A 15,010-nucleotide genomic window follows, 5' to 3' on the forward strand; every position below is an offset into this window, starting at 1 on the left:
TGTCGCTAAATGTGGTAGCCGAGCATATTATTAAAGTGGAGTCTGGGCTGGAGATGTCGAGTAATGGTACGATAGGAATTATGAATACCACAGAGTACCACTCTATACTGTCTTAACCTGATAAACTGTAGTTACAACTTTTGTCAGAGATTCAGAAAGCACCAGTAGATGTCACTGTTACCTACTACACTTGGTTGGCTCTCTATTAATTGAGGCACTGATTAGTACATTGGCATCACTCAACCCCCTCCCTTCATGTCTCTCCCTCTCTCTCTCTCGCTCTGTCCCTCTCTCTCTGCTTAGTGATTCACAGTCACTCTTGCAAAGCCAGAGTAATAAAATGCTGACCTCTCAAAGTGCTGCCAGTATCCCCGTCTCAGCATAGAAGGCTGGACAGCAAGAGAAGAGAGGGGAGGGGGAGATGAGAGGAGGGGAGAGGAGGGGAGGGGGAGATAAGAGGAGGGGGAGATAGGAGAAGGGAGTGGAGGGGGGGGGGGGTATAGAAAAAAGAAAACCGGTGGGAGGGGATAGAAAAAAAGAGAACCACCATTCTCAGGTTCCAACAGCAGGCTTTGCCTTGTAGAGGGCTCCAGCACTGCAACTCTGTGAAGGTAGGTGGGAGGCTGCTTCTCTCTCAACTGTGGGGATACCGTTGGCATGAGGGTGGCCCTTTCTTTAATCTCTCTCTCTCTGTGTCTGCTTGGGGCTAAGCTATACCCAATGTGCATGTGTCTGTGTGTGAGAGACTGTGTCAGGGACAGAAAAGTTAGGGAAACGAGTTTGTGAATATAGTTTGACAGTATTAGAATTGAACAACTTTATAGCAGGTTCATTTCATCCAACATTGGAATATGTTGGTATTGCTTGAATACTTAACTTTGACTGTATAAGTTGGTGTGTTGGTCTTCTAATTGCCAATATCTCTACCTGTACATGACCATCTGATCATTTATCACTCCAGTGTTAATCTGCAAAATTGTAATTATTCGCCTACCTCCTCATGCCTTTTGCACACAATGTATATAGACTCCCCTTTTTTTCTACTGTGTTATTGACTTGTTAATTGTTTACTCCATGTGTAACTCTGTGTTGTCTGTTCACACTGCTATGCTTTATCTTGGCCAGGTCGCAGTTGCAAATGAGAACTTGTTCTCAACTAGCCTACCTGGTTAAATAAAGGTGAAATAAAAAAATTGGATTATATTGGCCACGGCTTTGACAGTTGACAGTTGGGCATTTCCAATGGGAGTCCAGTGCTCTGATGAAGGTTGACTGACCGAATGCTCAGCCACAATAAATACATTTGCATCTGACTGGGAGTATGCAGAGACGTTTTCCTGTTTCTCCTATGGGAGTCCAGTGAAACCCTAAGCTAAAGTATTGTCACTCAATTGAATATCTTTTTTTCTGGTATGCTGGGGTTAAGTCATCTCATAGCTGTCCATCACTCTACACTTTTGTGATGTTGTCTCAGGGGATGGTAGATTTAAGGGGTCGTCCCTCAAACGCACTCCCAGCTAACTTAACTGCAACACATGACCTTTGAATAGCTGTGTTGGCTGGATCAAGTCGTCTTTAGGGCCAGTTGCAGCTGATTTGTGCTAAAGTCTTTAAAACAGGCACAAAATGTGTGTATTCACCATGGCTAACGATGTGGACTTACAGCAGCTTAGAGACGCATGGAGCTGAATTACAATGTCCTTGTATTGCTGTAAAGATATATTCCCACCTACTAGATATTTCTTACTATTTTCTGAACAGTTGCTTGTACTTTAAAAGCAATTCTACTTGCATTTAGGCTATGAAAACTTCCATATTGATGTGTTGTCATCAAAACATTGTAGTTATGGTGAATGGCAAATACCATGGAGGCCAAGAACATATGTTCATACAATGTAGATGAGAACAGTTTCCTCAGCTAAATAAAAATATGAGCATTTACATTTTTCAGGTACCTTTGCCTCTTTTTCCTCCCACAATTCAGTGGAACAACAACCCTTCCATGTTGGACAGTAGACGATATTCTCAGACAAGTTGCTTTAAGTCCTCCAAGTGGAACTCCAGTGTGTGGTGAATGCTGCAACCAAAGCCGGGAAAGATTTACACCGTTGGAAGTAGCTGACCTGTGAAGCTAAAATTAAGCTGCGGTTGATTTGGAATTTTACACAATAATGTGAAATATTTTGACCTGTCAAACGGAGGAGTGACTCACTGCTTTGACACGTTGGGCCCTCTCTCTAATGATCTTTCCAGTATCACCCAAGTCATGTGGTTTGTCGGAACATTGTACGAACAGTCACATTTGACTGTACAACAAGACAGTTGTTTTGTATGAGTTGTTGTAACTTTGTAGGATATTGAACTTGGAGTGGACATCATCATACAGCTTGTGGACCCTTAATTTGGTCCCAAGGCTCCACAAGCTTTTAGTGGACCTGCACAGAGTAGCTGAGATAACAAAGTGGGAGTGAGCGTTGTCAGAACCAGATGACACTAGTGGAAAAAGCAGAGCCTCTCTAACACAACAGTGTGTGACATCATGGCCACCATGCCATGCAGTTGATAGGAAATTAACATAAAGCCATGATGAATATAAGTGGATGCACCAGTTTGGTGGTCCCCACTCCTCTCAACAGATGTGCTCCGAGTGGCTATCTGTGCAGCCAGGTGTCAATTTTCGGAAGTTTTGATTGGCTGAACCAGAGGTCCACCGGAGCGGCACAGGTCGCTGGGATTTTGCTAACCAACTCCTAGGATGGTTAGCGGCCACAACTAAGATAAAGATGCTTGAAGTGGTATGTGGTTAAGTAATGTGTAGTGATTAAATAACTATCTTTACCAAGAGAATCTCTTAGCCAGGCATAACCCAGGTGCAGGGAATGGTTGAGATTCCAGATTGAAAGAAATGTCCAGCAGGCTTTGTCAGGTGACACTGTTCCCCTCAGATACTAGGTTGGTTGGTTCCCATAGGAACCCGATGAGAATACTATGGACCGGTGTGTTGCGCACTACTTTCCAGTCTGACATCTCCCAGGAATATGAAACATGCTCATTAAATCCTGAAAGCTGTATGTTTCAAATCGCAGGAAAATCACATAATGAAACAAAACATGGCAATCTGCCTCTTGAACACTTATCAAGCACATTTGTCAGAAAGCTTTTTAAGGTTTCAGATAGAACACTTGTTGTGTTGAAACGGTATAGTCTCATTCATACACAGTAAAACTTCTGCACTTAGTAGAGTTGTATACTGAGGCAAGGATGTTGTAAAACTCAGAGTGATAGTTCATGCAGCCTATTTATTCAAACAAACCTTGTGGGCTCAAGAGCTTTGGTGCAGTTGAATCAGGAGATTCATGTTTGGATGTTGCCCCGTTGTGTTACACCTGAATGTAGCTCAATGAAGTTGTAAGTTTGTCCTCATCTGTCCATACAAATGAGAAAAGGAGAAAGCCGTGCTGCTTTTGCATCCAGTCAAGTCCAAGTTGTTCCTGCAATGTGTAAGAGAACAAACTAAATGCCAATGCTTCTCGGCACTACGTCCTCATCAGGGAAAGATGTAAACTTAAAGGTACATACAGTTGTTTGCTCCATAATTACTTCCATCTTTTTACACACTCAGCTGTTTGATCCAATGTTTGTGTCATTGGCTTAACACATTAGAGCTGCACTGTGCTGACGAGGTGTCCCCTCAGCACAATGCAGCACAAACATACATGGACACATGCCAGCGTCACACACGAAAACACTTCACACACTTGAAGTTATTATACACACCCTTTCCCATTTTTATGTGGTAATGGTATGTTTTACTGTAATTCTATGATAACTCACTAATTACGACATGGCAAAACACACGTACACACACGTACACACACGTACACACACACAAGGGTATTGTCATCCCCTGAGCATTATTTACAGATAGACTAAGCATTCAATGAATGCAGTCTATTCGTTAGTCACAAGGTGTGTCGGTGTTTGTTTGCAATAAGTCACAAGATGTGTGTGTGGCCACTCTAATAACGTTTGACATTGTAACTTGATCTAGGGCTGCAAAGCACACCACTGTTACCTTTGCAGAAAGGAACAAGGTTAGACACCACAACAATCAGCTGCTAATGGACTTGTTCAACACCCAGGACATTGATTTCCTATTGATGGATGAATGAGGTTTTCTGTTATTGACTTGGAGTGTTAAATTGCCAATCATTGACTTGAGCTTGTCAGTAAACTTGAATAGCTCTCATAGAACTGTTTCGGTTTCAATGGTAGACTTACGGTTCCTCACATAAAGGTCCAATTTTGTGTTTTATTTACCATATAAGTGGTCAGGGCCAACAATTAGGGTCAATTCTGAAAACATTTCCTAATAAGACTAATATGAAATGGAATGTGGATTTAAAATTGAAAATGTAAATGGCTTTGACCATTTGATAGGTGCGTTACTCATACCTATGAGTCACCTGTTTTCCCAGAGGTATGATATTGTTGTTGTATTTATTCCACTGAGTGCCAAGGCTCTGTGTTTGTTTCATGGTTGAGCTCATCTCTCGCTTGAAACTGTCCTCCGGTCTGTGTTGTGTCTCTATCGGGGCTTGTCCACCGGTGGGTGTAGAGGGAATACGGGTGGGGCCGCTAGCGGGTGTCAGCCAGTGATAAATAAGGGAACGCATCCCTCTGCTCCGCTGTCCTCGCCTCTGTAACTCTAAACCCCTAGCTCACCACATTGGAACTAAGAATAGCAAAGAACCTGCACTTTCTCTCCCTCTCCTTCACGTTTTCTTTCCTTCTCCCTCGCTCTCTCCCTCTACCTTTTGAATCCATAGCTTCAGTTCTATAGGAGTGTGTTCATTTCAGTTCAGTTTCCGGAGGGAAAAGGAGTGCTCAGTTCAAATGTTGCAGTGTTTGTGCATTGTAGCCCAGTAGTGCTTATTTGTGCATTCATGTGTACCGCAGGGTTCTCCAGTGAAATGTGTGTTGATCACTGGAAATACAGTTATTATTACCATCATACCCTCATAGAGGCAACACTGTGGACTGGCAACAATAATACTCAATGGAGATCGTAAGTTGCTCACGAGACACAGTCCATGAAAATAGTTGGTGTGCTTAAGTCTTAGCTACCCAGGTTCTGTCACACTGCCTAGTTTTAACAGGACACCAACACATAGTATCCTTCACTGTTATTATCAGAGGTCATATCTGTCAGGAGCTGTCCAATCTGTATCCCTGTCTCACAAGTGCATCCTCTCCTTTCTCTTGCCTCTCCCCACAGACAGTGCCCTGCTCTACCCCAGGGGTGTGTGGTGTGTTTGTGACCCTAGCTAGGAGCCCAGCCAGCCTGCAGACATGTCGAAAAGCGACCCCCGGGACATCGACGAGGATGCTATCCTCAAAGGGATGAGCCCTGAGGAGATAGAGGCGCTAGAGTGTGAGCTGCTGGAGATGGACCCCGAGGTACTGAGGGCCCCTGGTAACAAAAAAAGAGAATTAATTGTAGAAAAGATACCTCCAGCACACAATATATGGGCATGGGGGAAGCCTTTAGGACTCAAAGACTGAGGAATGCACAAGGCTCATTGTATAATAATAATAATAATAATAATAATAATAATAATAAGCCATTTAGCAGACACTTTCCATCCAAACGCGACTTCGTCATCCATGCATACATTTTACATGTGGGTGGCCCTGGAACCGAACCCACAATCCTGGCGTGCCTTGTACATCAGATTCACTGATACACACAGAACACAATCCCCATGTTATCTTGTTCTCTGACATTGTAAGACTTACTTAGGAATTTCCGGGGGATTACGTAGCTTTAAACTGTAGTCATAAATAGTATAAATCCATTTTCCAACATCTAAAAAAAACACAGTCTCACACAACCAGTTACTAGAACCCCAGAGAATTCAGAACTCTTTGTACAATGTCCACATGCCCTCTGACCCCTACTGTTTCTGTCCCAGAATGCCATCCTGCCAGCCGGGTACCGCCAGCGTGACCAGACCAAGAAGAGCGCAACGGGGGCGTTTGACCGTGACGCCCTGTTGGATCACTTAGAGAAAACAGCTCTGGAGCACGAGGACAGAGACGACCTGGTGCCCTTTACTGGCGAGAAGAAAGGTACGGTACACTACACTACTGAACAACACTATTGACTCCACACTACACTGGGGGGGGGGGGGGGGGGGGCTCTTACATGAGTGACTTTTGGGTCCCGACCCACAGTTTCAGAACCACTGCTTTAAACTGAAAAACAATCCTATGTTTTGAACTTTATACATAAGTAATGGTAAGTGATGACTTAAAAGTGTAATTTTATCGGTTTGTGTAACATTGATATGGAAATGAGATGCATACAATTATACAATGGAAAATGTAGTTTATTGGAGTTTATTCACAAAGCCAATATAAACCAGGGTGTTCTTAGTGTTTTCAGAAACAATCCAAATCATTTTTTTTTACCACAACACAGACTAATCCACTGTAAGGGGCATATTAAAATCATGGCAATTTTTATAGTCTCAAAGAATGTTATATGATACAAGATACTTACTGAGAGAACAAAGATTTTCCCCTCGATTGTACCAAACAAACACGTGTGCTACACAGTCTGCTAATGACCCCTTGGATACTTGTTGCCCTGACAGTCCCTTTGTATGTGTGCCTTTCTCTCTCCTTCTTCTCTCTCTCTGTCCCTCTCCAGGGAGAGCGTTTGTTCCTAAGGAGGGCCATGGAAAGATCCCCGACCATGAGCAGATCACCCTGGAGCCTGAGCTGGAGGAGGCTCTGAAGAATGCCACAGACGCTGAGATGTGTGACATCGCAGGTGAGAATCTATAATTTAAAAAAACATTGTTTGTCATTTAGCAGATGCTCTTGTCCAGAGCAACTTACAGGAGCATTTAGGGTTAAGTGCCTTGCTCAAAGGCACATCATCAGATTTTTCACCTAGTCAGCTCAGGGATTCCAACCAGCTACCTTTCTGTTACCTGGCCCAACCGCTAGGCTACCTGCCGCCCTACCCCCAATGTGATGTTGCCCAATACTCCCAGCCGGTAGATAGAACATTGTGGCCCCGCCCACCTTAGGGGAAAACAGCCCATGGTTACCTCATTGGCTCACAGCCAGCCCTGTGTATTGGAACCCAATTGTTTACAATGACCCTGGCCTATTTTATTATCTTGTCATAGACCCATATTATTCAATTCCTCATTGATTCATAGTATTATTGTTCCAGCGCTTCACAGACCCACTCCCACATATAGAGACATGCAGAGACATGGGATGTGGGACATGGCATGGGAGGGCTCCAATTCCATGCGCTCAGCAGCAACACAAAAATAAGCTGGCCAAGAGCCACCAAAATAAGGAAGGAATGGAAAGAGGGATGGGGAGGGAGTCAAAGACTTGTCTGTTGGGTAAAGCTACTATATCAATTTATACCAAAGAGGCAACCATGTTTTAAAAGGTAATTCATTGAATCAACAAGTTTTCATTTTTTTTCATGTTTACCCCAATGGAGATGTGAAATGAGTTCAGTTCAGCTTGAACATGCATTCAACAGATATTTTGGTCTCGTGCGGTCAACACTTACAGTACCAACCAGATTTGTTGGTTGTTTTTACACTCTCACTGTGCTTACTTCATAACAACGCCAAACAAGGACTTAATCATTTACTGCATCTGTGCTCTCTGACATTGTTTTCAAAACAACAAAGTTATTTATGGTTCAATTTGATATAGGCGATTTTCACCCAAAAAACACACAGTACATTTTTTGTTTCCAAATGATATCTAATTCGATGAGAATCCTCTTTTATGCATATATCATTCCGAGTATGGCCCAGAACAAACACTGTTTATCACAATAGTTAAATCCCCCGTCCGTATCCACCCACTGTGCAAGGGAGCCAGGCCTGCCTCAGTCCGAGGGGCAGGCCTCCTAACTGCTTTTCCTTTAATGGCAGAGCCACAGCCACAGAGCATAGGCGTCTGGAAAGTCACAGTGGGGAGTTTGGGGAGTGGAACTGTGTGTCCACATAGATTAGCCTGTCATTAACCCCCTCATTGAGAACAAAGTTTTGACCCTGGAGGGAGTCCAGATGAGGATTAAACTTTCGTTAGCCTCTGTCACTCTTTTGTTTGGTGCTGGATCTGAGTCCACAATAGCATAGCTGCCTGGCCAGCTCCACCAGCAGCAAGGGAGGGAGACCTCAGTCGGTAGAGATTTAATTGATACTTTTTACTCTTAATAATACTGATGGTATTTTGGGAATTGTTGTTATTATTGAGAGGCTGGGTTGTAAAAGCTACTGTAGAGTCAAGCTGGGTGACATGGGCACATTTTGCACCAGACCAGCTGACTCTGGATCCCTCTCTCCTCACAAGGCCTTCCCTCCCATAATTCCCAGCCTGCCCCAGGTCGGAGCCCGGGGGCAGGGGCCGGTGGGGGTTTGCTGCCACAGCAGTTGGTGTGTGACACAGTTTGGTGGCGAGGGGCCGACTGTAATGAGACTGGGAGAGGCACTCAAAGTGCTGCCCTCTACTGGAGATTTGAGCAAAGCAACAGCAGCACCAGTCTATATTTTCAGGAGCCCATTGTTCTACATCCTACGTCCCATCTTGTAAAATTAGCAGTGCTGAGCTAACTCACCCGCATATTTGGAATTCAAAGTACTCGTCCCCAGGGCATGGTGTCAAACTGAACAATACAATGGCCTCTATGTCTATGTATGCATCTAAATGAGGGGCCGAATAACCATTCATTACGTGTTGGCACATTTTCAGTTAGAATAACATTGGGCTTGGTGTGTCTGCATGGCTCACATTCATGTTTGGTGTCATAACGTCCTTAGGGCCTGGAGGCACTGAGATTAAAGACAGGGACTGCAGCTCTCTCTGTAAGAACTGAGGAAAGGCTACAATGTCCTTATCTGGTCAAGCAGACAGAGTAGGCACGTGCATAACATGGTAAATACTGTACCAAGTATTTCTCATGATACAATGTACTGCACAGTGTTGGGTGTATACAACAGTTGTTGAAATAGATACACCTCTCTACGTGAAGATATGTAGAGTATAATTGAGATTGGGAGACCTGCCTGTCAAAACAATGCCCTCATAAATAATTGCAGTCACATACTCTCTCAGTTTAGTTATAATTAAGGCCTTGTGATTACTTACTGGGACAATAACATGCTGAAGGTCTCAGCTGACAGCTACCATTAATTATGTTGAACTGAGGAAATATTACTGGATGGTGAAAGAGAGTTACAGATATATAAATCCGTCCCATTTCTTTGCAGCTATTCTGGGAATGTACACACTGATGAGCAACAAGCAGTACTACGACGCCTTGGGCACCACTGGTACCATCGCCAACACAGAGGGCATCAACAGTACGTATGACGAGGTTGACCAGCAGAGCAGAACATACCTGCTATGGTATTCTGTATATTACATGTTTAGGAAAGTCTTACACTAATCTGTGATACTCCTGTGCTTTTAGGTGTGGTAAAACCAGATGCATTCAAGGTCTTCCCAGACGAGCCCCCCAACCCCACAAACGTGGAGGAAACCCTTCAGCTGATCCAGAAAAACGACAGCAGCCTGTTTGATGTCAACCTCAACAACATCAAGGTGAAGCCAGTGGGCTTTAGATCCTATGGTCTGAACGTACACAGTGACCAATTCTACAATGGAAGATGAGATCCCTTGATGGTAGCGTGTAGCCTCGTGTGTTATGGCGTACTGAATCAGCATACAGTGATTGATGTCTGTCTGTCCTGTAGGACGTTCCCATCCCAACACTGAAAGAGATCTTTGAGGCGATGAAGGGCAACACCCACGTGGAGTATCTGAGCATTGCCGCTACCCGTAGCAACGACCCCGTGGCCTATGTGAGTACATCCTTCTCCCGCAGACTAGCCACAAAGAATCCTCATTTTCACATCCTTATTGTAATTTTCACCTGTTACTAATGAATGTGACTCTAGTAACATAAGTGTGGATGTGTGTGAACCAGGCAGTTGCTGAGATGCTCCAGGAGAACACCACTCTGCAGAGTCTTAACATCGAGTCCAACTTCATCACCTGCGAGGGCATGAATGCCATCGTCAAGGCCATGGCCAACAACAACACGTTGACCGAGCTCAAGATCGACAACCAGGTCAGACACCCATACAGAAAGTATGCTGTAGTATGAATACATGCATTTGAATAGTGCTACATACTGTATGTAGGCTGTATAAACAACTGAATATAAAACAAATTCCTTATGAGTTCCTCAAGAGACACAAAAAGACTTTGGAGAGAGAAAAAACTATGATAAACTTATAACAAGACAAAGCTATGATTGTATTGTGTGGTTATGGGGTTATTGAAGTCCTTTTCATCCTTTAACCCACCCCACTCCTAGAGACAGAAACTGGGGGACTCCTGTGAGATGGAGATTGCCACCATGTTGGAGAACAACTCCAGCATCGTAAAGATCGGCTACCACTTCACCCAGCAGGGGCCTCGGGCTAGAGCAGCCATCGCCATCACCAGGAACAACGACATGAGTGAGTGTCTGGAGAATGCATGCATACGGTCAGTTATTGTATTTCAGTTGCGCGTCATCTGCCATGGTCAATGTTAAAGCGCTTGACATTCTTCCTGTTGGGGTTTTTGTGACGAGGCTGTCATAATACCCTCAGAAAGTGGCAATAATTCTGAGATAATGACAGATTACATTTCAGTTCATGTTTAGATGTCCTAGGTGTTCTGCATGTTCTACCTGTTACTGAGGTATTTCAGCTTTCGGATGACCATTGATAATGTACTCTGGCTGACTCATATCGTTCCTTTTCTTTCTCTATCCAGTTCGTCAACAGAGAGTAAGATGAGACGAGAGTGGAGCAACAAGATTGTGCTCTCAAGACGTGAGCCTAATCAACTCAGCCCCTTGGACCTAACAACTCTAAAAACGGCCATTGACAGCTTTGCGCTAGCTTTGTCAATGGGGCGCAACTAGCCTTTACAACCCCTCTGTGCCTCATCACAAGTCCGGGTGTTCATTTCGATTTCTGTGTCCAAGCATTTTGTTTACCACAGCTTTTTGTAGACCATTGAATTCATCATAAAAGAATACATAGGTCACATCGTTGCAAAGTGTCATTTATGCTTCTAGAGTACACCATGATAATACTCCGAAAATGGAGGTGATAAAACTCCTACATGGTAGTGGTGCTATATCTAGGAAAATAATATCTGTAAATACTTTTAATAAACGTTTAAATAATTCATTGTTTTAATGGGCTGAATGTGATATTTTTGCCATTTCAACATTCATGTCTATGGTTCAAAATTCAGAGCTGACACAAGGTACAAGATGCGAGCAGATACAAGAGTACACTGTGTGCTCCGAGATCGTGAGAATCGTAACTATTCAATACCTCATTGAGCCCGTCGGATCCCCCCAACCCCAACCTATTTTTACCCCCCTCTATTGGGTATGTAACCTAGTCCTCTGGGCTTGAGTTACCCTGCTCAGAAAATACCAACTTTTAAAGGGTCTGAAGGGGAGGGGGCACCCATATGCACCCAAGGAGATTCATGAACCCTCACCAAACAGCTGCTAACCTCTGAGGATTTTCACAGCATTGGAGTGGCTCCATTTTCCATGTACACATTAATTTTATACCTGTATAAGCAATGCGTTTTGATTATCATGCTCAATTTAAGCAACCGTCAGAATTTCTTGTAAAGAAATGGCACAGGGACCAGGCTTGTAGTGACTTAAGGTCAGTATTGCCATACCAGATGCTATTCCCAGGGTTATTTATTCCCCTTTGATCATTCAGCCACAGTAAAGTGCATGTGTATTTATAGTTATGTAGGGTACCATGCAAGGTATTTAGTGACTGACCTGGTATACAGTTCTAAGTTAAGTGGTGCTTTATTTTACTCCCTTGTATCTGGGTTATTCAAACAGACATTGTTAGCAGTGGAGGACAATTGTTTTGTTTAGTCATCTGAAAGTACAAGTAACATGATAAAGTCAACATGACTTATTGCATTGACAATTTAACTCCATAACATGATCAGCCTTGATGACACACAAGACAGTTGAGCTCCCGTGTCGATGCAGTCAACAAACATTCCAAACGCCTTGTGGCAGTCACGCAATGAGCTCACAAATAATAATCAGGTACTCAGTTTGCCACATTTTAACGTCATCGTTTTAAACTAACCCAAGTTACGTCCGCACGCTCGCTTTCTCTAGGGAGGGGGGTTATACAATATATAGAGTGGTCTAGGGGTGAGCCACAAATCAGAACCTTCTGAAGAATGTTAACCGGTGGTTACACTACCAAGATTAGCAGTAATATTGTCATATCTGCTGATGATTTATGGTAAGCTCACAGCTTAGCTTTAACAGGGGAGGTGTTGGACCTAAATAAAATGGGCGAACGGAATAACACAAAGGGTGCTGAGAATCGTCCCCCTTCCCACCCCTCGCAGGGTGACAACAGTCAAAGCATTGTCTCAAGCACCAATGTGTCTACCCTGAGGTAGAGTAAACAAAGGAAGCATGGAGGCAGTTCAAGATGTTCTAGTGCTGCTCTTCTAGTGTTGTCAGTACTGCAACAGAGTGCCATTCATAATTGTTGAGTCAGATGTATGTCCAAATGGGACTTTTGTGTCAGCAGCAGGGTTTGAGGAAAGGGCTAGGGATTTTGGGAAGGTGCTGGTGTTGAGGTCTGGTCCCTGCTGCTCATCTGGTCAGCCCTCTGAGTCAGTGGGAGGATGGGAGGGATCCTCTTCATCTGAATCAAATTCCACATTCTCATCCTTTACGCACGGGTCACTCCTGTCCTGCAGCCGCCCCGCACTGAGGCAGAAAGTGAAAGAGCGAGGTGGTAGAAAAGTTAAAATGGCATACTGAACTCTAGGTGGTGAACTTGCATAACTGCAGCCTTCACATTTGAAAAACAACTCAATTGAATAACGATGTCACACTACCCTGCTAATGTTCACATGGGGAAAGGCAAGTTTAATAAACTATTCAAAACAAAACTTAAACTATGCATGAAGCCAGTGAGAAATTGGAATCAACTGACAAATGCAGATTAGCGGTGACGCTGAATGAGAGTCAGGACTTTCTAGTTACATAGTACCTTTTCAATTTAAGGTAATGTGTTATTTCTTACATTAGTACCTCAGGTCATCTTAGGTTTCATTACATACAGCCGAGAAGAACTACTGTATATAAGATCAGCGTCAACTCACCATCAGTACGACCAAGAATATGTTTTTCGCGACGCGGATCCTGTGTTCTGCCTTACAAACAGGACAAAGGAATGGATCGCATGAGGCGACCCCAAAAAACGACTCCGAAAAAGAGGGAAACGTAGCGGTCTTCTGGTCAGACTACGGAGACGGGCACATCGTGCCCTACTTCCTAGCATTCTTCTGGCCAATGTCCAGTCTCTTGACAACAAGGTTGATGAAATCCGAGCAAGGGTAGCATTCCAGTGGGACATCAGAGACTAACGTTCTGTGCTTCACGGAAACATGGCTCACTGGAGAGACGCTATCCGATGCGGTGCAGCCAACGGGTTTCTCCACGCATCGCGCCGACAGAAACAAACACCTTTCTGGTAAGAAGAGGGGTGGGGGTGTATGCCTTATGGCTAACGAGGCATGGTGCGATGAAAGAAACATACAGGAACTCAAATCCTTCTGTTCACCTGATTTAGAATTCCTCACAATCAAATGTAGACCGCATTACCTACCAAGAGAATTCTCTTCGATTATAATCACAGCCGTATATATCCCCCCCCAAGCAGACACATCGATGGCTCTGAACGAACTTTATTTAACTCTTTGCAAACTGGAAACCATTTATCCGGAGGCTGCATTCATCGTTGTTGGGGATTTTAACAAGGCTAATCTGAAAACAAGACTCCCTAAATTTTATCAGCATATCGATTGCGCAACCAGGGGCGGAAAAACCTTGGATCACTGTTACTCTAACTTCCGCGACGCATATAAGGCCCTGCCCCGCCCCCCTTTCGGAAAAGCTGACCACAACTCCATTTTGCTGATACCTGCCTACAGACAAAAGCTAAAAAAGAAGCTCCCACGCTGAGGTCTGTCCAACGCTGGTCCGACCAAGCTGACTCCACACTCCAAGACTGCTTCCATCACGTGGACTGGGACATGTTTCGTATTGCGTCAAATAACAACATTGACGAATACGCTGATTCGGTGTGCGAGTTCATTAGAACGTGCGTTGAAGATGTCGTTCCCATAGCAACGATTAAAACATTCCCTAACCAGAAACCTTGGATTGATGGCAGCATTCGTGTGAAACTGAAAGTGCGAACCACTGCTTTCAATCAGGGCAAGGTGTCTGGTAACATGACCGAATACAAACAATGCAGCTATTCCCTCCGTAAGGCTATCAAACAAGCTAAGCGTCAGTACAGAGACAAAGTAGAATCCCAATTGAACGGCTCAGACACAAGAGGCATGTGGCAGGGTCTACAGTCAATCACAGACTACAGGAAGAAATTCAGCCCAGTCACGGACCAGGATGTCTTGCTCCCAGGCAGACTAAATAACTTTTTTGCCCGCTTTGAGGACAATACAGTGCCACTGACACTGCCTGCAACGGAAAAATGTGGTCTCTCCTTCACTGCAGCCGAGGTGAGTAAAACATTTAAACGTGTTAACCCTCGCAAGGCTGCAGGCCCAGACGGCATCCCCAGCCGCGCCCTCAGAGCATGCGCAGACCAGCTGGCTGGTGTGTTTACGGACATATTCAATCAATCCCTATACCAGTCTGCTGTTCCCACATGCTTCAAGAGGGCCACCATCGTTCCTGTTCCCAAGAAAGCTAAGGTAACTGAGCTAAACGACTACCGCCCCTAGAACTCACTTCCGTCATCATGAAGTGCTTTGAGAGACTAGTCAAGGACCATATCACCTCCACCCTACCTGACTCCCTAGA

The 15,010-nt window shown here is 44.3% G+C and overlaps 2 protein-coding genes across 3 annotated transcripts in view; one reads left to right on the forward strand and one right to left on the reverse strand.

Moving 5' to 3' along the window:
• The first annotated feature begins 501 nt into the window (after positions 1 to 501).
• Positions 502 to 11,302, forward strand: LOC135520259 (tropomodulin-4-like). Of its 2 annotated transcripts, XM_064945671.1 has the most exons (11): positions 502 to 611; positions 4,960 to 5,068; positions 5,279 to 5,460; positions 5,976 to 6,132; positions 6,716 to 6,838; positions 9,318 to 9,410; positions 9,521 to 9,651; positions 9,804 to 9,911; positions 10,037 to 10,180; positions 10,430 to 10,574; positions 10,876 to 11,302. In XM_064945671.1, exons 3-11 carry the CDS (start codon positions 5,353 to 5,355, stop codon positions 10,896 to 10,898), a joined length of 1,032 nt encoding a protein of 343 aa, XP_064801743.1. In that variant the 5' UTR covers positions 502 to 611; positions 4,960 to 5,068; positions 5,279 to 5,352; the 3' UTR covers positions 10,899 to 11,302. The 2 variants fall into 2 exon arrangements, with proteins under 2 accessions (XP_064801743.1, XP_064801742.1); XM_064945670.1 differs by lacking the exon at positions 4,960 to 5,068.
• Positions 6,762 to 15,010, reverse strand: part of LOC135520261 (tumor necrosis factor alpha-induced protein 8-like protein 2) — a 31,307-nt gene continuing 23,058 nt past the window's right edge. Inside the window, exon 4 of the mRNA XM_064945674.1 lies at positions 6,762 to 6,846. The gene's annotated coding sequence lies outside the window, so the exon portion shown is untranslated. The remainder of the gene's footprint in view (positions 6,847 to 15,010) is intronic.

The sequence above is a fragment of the Oncorhynchus masou genome, chromosome 29 (assembly GCF_036934945.1).
Source record: "Oncorhynchus masou masou isolate Uvic2021 chromosome 29, UVic_Omas_1.1, whole genome shotgun sequence".
NCBI classification, from domain to species: Eukaryota; Metazoa; Chordata; class Actinopteri; order Salmoniformes; family Salmonidae; genus Oncorhynchus; species Oncorhynchus masou.